This window comes from Chaetodon auriga, chromosome 9, assembly GCF_051107435.1.
Source record: "Chaetodon auriga isolate fChaAug3 chromosome 9, fChaAug3.hap1, whole genome shotgun sequence".
Lineage (NCBI taxonomy): Eukaryota > Metazoa > Chordata > Actinopteri > Chaetodontiformes > Chaetodontidae > Chaetodon > Chaetodon auriga.
In genome coordinates this window covers 14,434,708-14,440,000 of record NC_135082.1, presented here as the reverse complement: position 1 = coordinate 14,440,000, position 5,293 = coordinate 14,434,708, and the positions used below count along the sequence as shown (strand labels likewise).

General features: G+C 44.0%; 1 protein-coding gene across 6 annotated transcripts in view; it reads left to right on the top strand.

Annotated features, from left to right (window-relative positions):
- Positions 1-4,630, top strand: part of spock1 (SPARC (osteonectin), cwcv and kazal like domains proteoglycan 1) — a 103,151-nt gene extending 98,521 nt beyond the window's left edge. For all 6 annotated transcript variants that reach the window (XM_076738807.1, XM_076738805.1, XM_076738809.1 and 3 more), the window contains 3 exons: positions 511-573; positions 1,176-1,313; positions 3,198-4,630. In XM_076738807.1, coding sequence (XP_076594922.1) covers positions 511-573; positions 1,176-1,313; positions 3,198-3,394 — 398 coding nt within the window. In that variant the 3' untranslated portion in view covers positions 3,395-4,630. The remainder of the gene's footprint in view (positions 1-510; positions 574-1,175; positions 1,314-3,197) is intronic.
- Positions 4,631-5,293: the final 663 nt, after the last annotated feature.

Below are 5,293 nucleotides of genomic sequence, written 5' to 3'. Positions count from 1 at the left end.
TTTACAGATGACTGACAAGCTGACAATAAGACGCACAGTAAACAGTAAAACACTTTGAAACTGATGCACATGAGCACTAAAAATTATGAAAATGAAAATTATGAAAAAAAATGAAAAATTAACAGTAACATAATAATAAAAACAATAAAATAGATAAAGTACTGGTATAATTTGTCTGGTGCTAGTAAATGTGCTTTTTGTCCTGATTGGACTAAAACAAGCAAAACCAAGAGTGTGGCCCTTTAAGTGGATGATGGATTGAGGCGGATAGAGAAGAAATTCAGGCACACTGAACATCAGAAGTAGCAGTGAGGACAGAGCCTTTATACATAGAGAAATATTAGGAAAGGGTGACAAATATGAGAAATCAATAAGATGTTCGAGAAGCATATTAAGTCGAAGTAACTGTTGAGTGGGTGGTAAGACAGAGAAAGAGTTGTTTCAGTTAATACTGAGGAAGAGACTGAACAAGCTCTGTTAATGAAACTACTTTGTATGCTCTGCTTGTAGGACTGCCTTGCCAAACTGAGAAGAGCAGGATCCAGAACCAGAGTCGAAGGAAGAGCCTCATAGGTCGGTCTGGATGTTTGACAGCTGTCAGTCACTGAGTCCTGTCTAAGAACCCAACATCACCAAGCTAACAAACACACACACCATCATGAACAAACTGTATATCTCTTCCGTAGTTTCAAGCAGACAAAAGCAATCAGTGGCATTAAACATACGGCGCACACGCTGTAAAGCACATCCTGACATTTTGTGTACACGTCATCTGTCCCCATCGGGCGGATCATTTGGTGGTCCAGCTCACAGCAAAACAGCATGAAAAATGAGCTTGGACTGGGTCAAATGAAGGTAACAGAACTAGGTGTGTGTTTCTGTGTGTGCATGGCTTTGTGTGTGTGTGTGTGTCATTGAAAGTGACTGCTTCCCTTTAAGCAGGATGTATGGTTGTTGTCCTGCAACCTTCACAGCAGTAATTGATTGTTGATCTCCCTCTGTGAATACACAAGAACTTTGGTCCCAACTACAGGACACGCAGCCTCTGCTGAGGGGGGATCACATTCTACCCTCTATTTTAGTTAATTTAATGTTCTCAGCTCTCTACTCGCTTTTCATACGTCTACTTTCTTTCTCTAACCTTGTTTTCCCTGTCATCCTCTCTCCATCTTCAGGCTCTTACATCCCTCGCTGTACTGAGGAGGGCTACTTCAAACCAACCCAGTGCCACGGCAGCACCGGCCAGTGTTGGTGCGTGGACAAATATGGCAACGAGATCGCTGGCTCCAGAAAACAGGGCAACCCCAACTGTGGTAAGAACACAACACACACCAACACATCCACATGTTCACTTATAGCTAAACAAGGATTTTGGTCGTGTTGTGTTTGCCTTTATTGGCTCCCATTTGTCTAGCTGTCTTTCAGAGTTAGTGCTTTGATCCAAGTGGACTGCTGTGCATCTGTCTTCTCTCTCCCTTTGTAATCTGGTGCTGGTACACACGAGAGACTGCGGAACTTTTCTTTAAAACATGATGTAGCACCGAAACAGAGAGCACCGCAATCCCTACTTTGTTCTATTTCTTTGCTCAGTATCTCTCTCTGCGTCTCTTTATCCTTACCAGTATCTATGCATCAGTGATCATTTAGGAAACAGATAACATTAGGCATGCCTCTGCAGCCAGTCTGGCTCTGAATCAGTCATATGTCTGATTATATCTGCCTCTGATATTCTGCTCATGTACCTCTGATAAAACACCAGTGCCTTGCAAGTCAAGGTGGAAAATCCATCACACTTGTCAGTAGAGTGCAGCGTCAAAAGATTTGTTAAAAACATGAATTTGCAGCAGTGACTGAGTTGCACATTTTGGATGAGAATAAACACCTGAACTGCTGGCTGACGTTGCCATCGAAGAAGATGCAGTTAGAAACAGAATATATATAATTAAACGCTTTGATATGTCAAAGTCATGTTTAATAAGCCAGTTGTGGACATTCAAAGGGAATGGTCAAAAAGCCAATAGATGCACTTTGCTGCAAATCAATGGCCATGGGATTTCTCTGTGGAAAAAAAGAACAATAATTAGCGAGAAAGAATCCAGGCAGACATACTGATTACCAATCAAACAGCCACCTCACAGTCACAGATTACAGCTCACTCGAATGCCAGTCTAATGCCAAAGCCAGTAATTGCAGCTTCCAATATTGATGAGGTGTCTCTCTGGTCACCACACACACAGACACACAGACAGACACACGTACACACACACACACACACACACACACACACACACACACACACACACACTCACTCTGACAGCAGCAGTCCTTTGTCTCCGGTCTAACAAGCTCATCTAACTCTGGCTGAGTGTCCTCAGGCTAGAGCAGCCTGGAGTTCTCCCATTCGGCCTTGCATAGAACAAACAGGTAGCAATGCTGCAGCTCTCTGCTCAATAGCCTAAACACAAAGACACCAAACAGACTTTTAACACTGTAAGCGCCACTCAACCAGAGTGCACATGCACCCAGGTGTAGATAGGCTGTCTTGAACCAGACTCAGGAGGATTTTCAGGTCCCAATTTCACAAAATGCTGGAGGCATCAGCTGAGATAATGACTCCTGTTTCCACTGTAGCTCCAGAGGATTCAACATAAGTGCCAAAAACATTTAACTTCAAAATGTTTGCAGGTGTAATTTGATGTACCTGAGCTCAGCCAAAAACCACAGAACCTCACTAGTTAAAAGACCCCTTGACTGCATTCTGCTGTATTGAGTGGAGGAATGATGGATGGGAGGTTTGTGTCTATTCCTCTTATCTTCTTCTGAATATATACAGAGTACATACAGTACACTGATCAGTCTTACAGCTGCCTTGCCACTCAGCATGATAACATCATCTGATTAGGACTAGACACAAAAGTACAGCTGAGGCTGATGGGATTTTTTTTTTTTATTATTTATTTTCTTGATGAATAGTTAAGAAATCAGAAGTAAAATGTCAGCCTCATGGTAGCACTAGATGAGTTAGTTGCAACGCTTGTATGTTCACAGACTAATATGAATATACAAAATTTGTGAGGAGTACTGAGCTAAACCTACCTCCAACAAGTCTGACATGAACTGGTAACGTCACGCCAGCAGCATTTACCGACAGAGGTTGACCATCTTTCCATGCTTCTAATCTGTGTGTCTCCCTACAGATGAGGACCAGGAGACATCGGGGGATTTCGGCAGCGGTGGTGCAGTCGTCCTCCTCGATGACCAGGAGGAGGAGCCATCACAGAGCGGGCGGAGCCGGCAGAAGAAGAGGCGGGGCAGGATCCACCCCCGAGGAGCCATCGAGGACGACGAGGACGAGGAAGACGACAAGGATGATGAGATCGGCTACGTTTGGTAGCTCCGCTCCATTTTAATCTTGCCATCAGCCGACCAGGAAACTCCGTTAACTCAGCACAGATCTGAAGCCATTCCAATGTCTCCTCCTCCAGTTACCTTGGCAGCAGTCCATCTTTTGGCTCCTGAACTTGCTCTTGTAATCTCTGTCCCTTACCCATATCTCCCTCTTCAGTGAACCTCTTCCTTTTCAAGTGTTTCGCTCGTTCCTCAGACAGAAAACAGAGAGCCTATTAGATTTCAACTACTGTCAAGACCCTGTCAGAATTCTGCTCAAGCTGTCCACTTTCTGCTTCTACCTTCCCCCCAAACCTGTGCTCTTTAACCTGCTCTAACATGGTCTCACTTCTCTGTTTTCTCTATTGCTCCCTCTATCTCCTTCTTTCTCTTATTCTTCCTCTCTCTCCTTTCTCTGTATGTCCATGTCAGAGCCTCTGGTCAGTCTGTGAGCCCAGATACATTAGCTGATGTACTGGATGTAAATATGTTTCCTCCAGGAAGGCCAGATTGTGGATTACCTTCCCTGTACCTCCATCAGCGGTTCATTCTCATGTTCTGTGTTCCACCGTCGGGCTCCTTCCAGTGTTCCAAGATGTTTCCACGACACGTTCCCAGGCTCTGAGATGCTCCCTCTCTCCCTCTGTTACTTCATGGAGGATTGTAAATTATTTAATCGTTGATCTTGAATGTCCCAGAAAGCCCAGGAAACAATGAGATTAATGATGTATTGTCGTTGTTGTTGCATGTTTCTCATCGTGTTTCTGTAAAAGAGAGATTTACCTGGCCAGGTCTAGCTCTATGCATCTCAAACAGAAAGTGATGCCTATTTGGCTGCTACAATACGTTGTTGCTATGTTGATGCTGTCTAGTGTCTTTTTGGTTCTTCTCCCAATCTCAGGAGGTAGGAAGTTGCATTGCAGAGCGATAGCAGTGTAGAAAAGCGAACTGCAATGCCTACAGTCCAAATCTGGGGCGTCTAAGCCAGCTATGCTTTTACCAATTGGTCAGTAGGGCTGCTGAGGCTCTTTGACTGTGCAAGGACACTAGAGGAAGAAGCTGCTCCTGAGCTGGGAGGACACATGAAGTCGGGCGGGCAGAGAAGAGGCTCTGTTCTGCCTCCCTACATTGGATATGTTCAGTGATTTAAAATTGAAATCTTCACCATGTCAACTAAGTGAACTTTTATTTGTAACTTTGAAAATTTAAGTAAAGTGGCACTTTGGGTGTCTTTTGAACCTTACAGGTCTGTGTCCATGTGTCTGTTGTTCTCCTGGTGTACCATTTTCAGCACAAGCCTCACATTTCATCTTATTTCACCAAATCATGATGAAATAAAAACACATCCTTTCCCTCACTGTGAAACCGAAAACACATTTATGTGAGTTTCTCATGCTTTTTGGTTTTATTTTTTCTGGAGCTCAGATTTCTCTGCAGTAGAACAATCAAAGCCCTCCATCAATTCTGACCTTTTCCAACCTTGAGAAAGCAGCCTCCCCTGTTAGAAGCCGACATAAATGGTAGCGGCAGAAAATACTCTTATCACTTGCCTCTGAGAGAGGAGAATCACAAAGGCGGCAGTGCTCAAAGAACATAAAAGCTTAATGAGTGTTTTTGTAATATCACTGGCTAATGGGACAGCTGACCCCACTGGCTTGAAACTGCCCGCTCAGCACTTTGAAAACACACTGTACCAACAATCGGAGGCTAAAAGGACAACCAAATCTTCTGGCTTGAAAAAGCCTATTCAGCAGTTCACAACACACTCTGTCAGATACAATAGACAATGGACTTAACTATGTGCATCAAATTATGCCAGAAGCTGTGGAGGGAGTATAATCACCCAATTCTGGGACCCTGGCCAGTGCAGCATCTTCTGTCATCAGGCTACATGACAAGAGCTGGA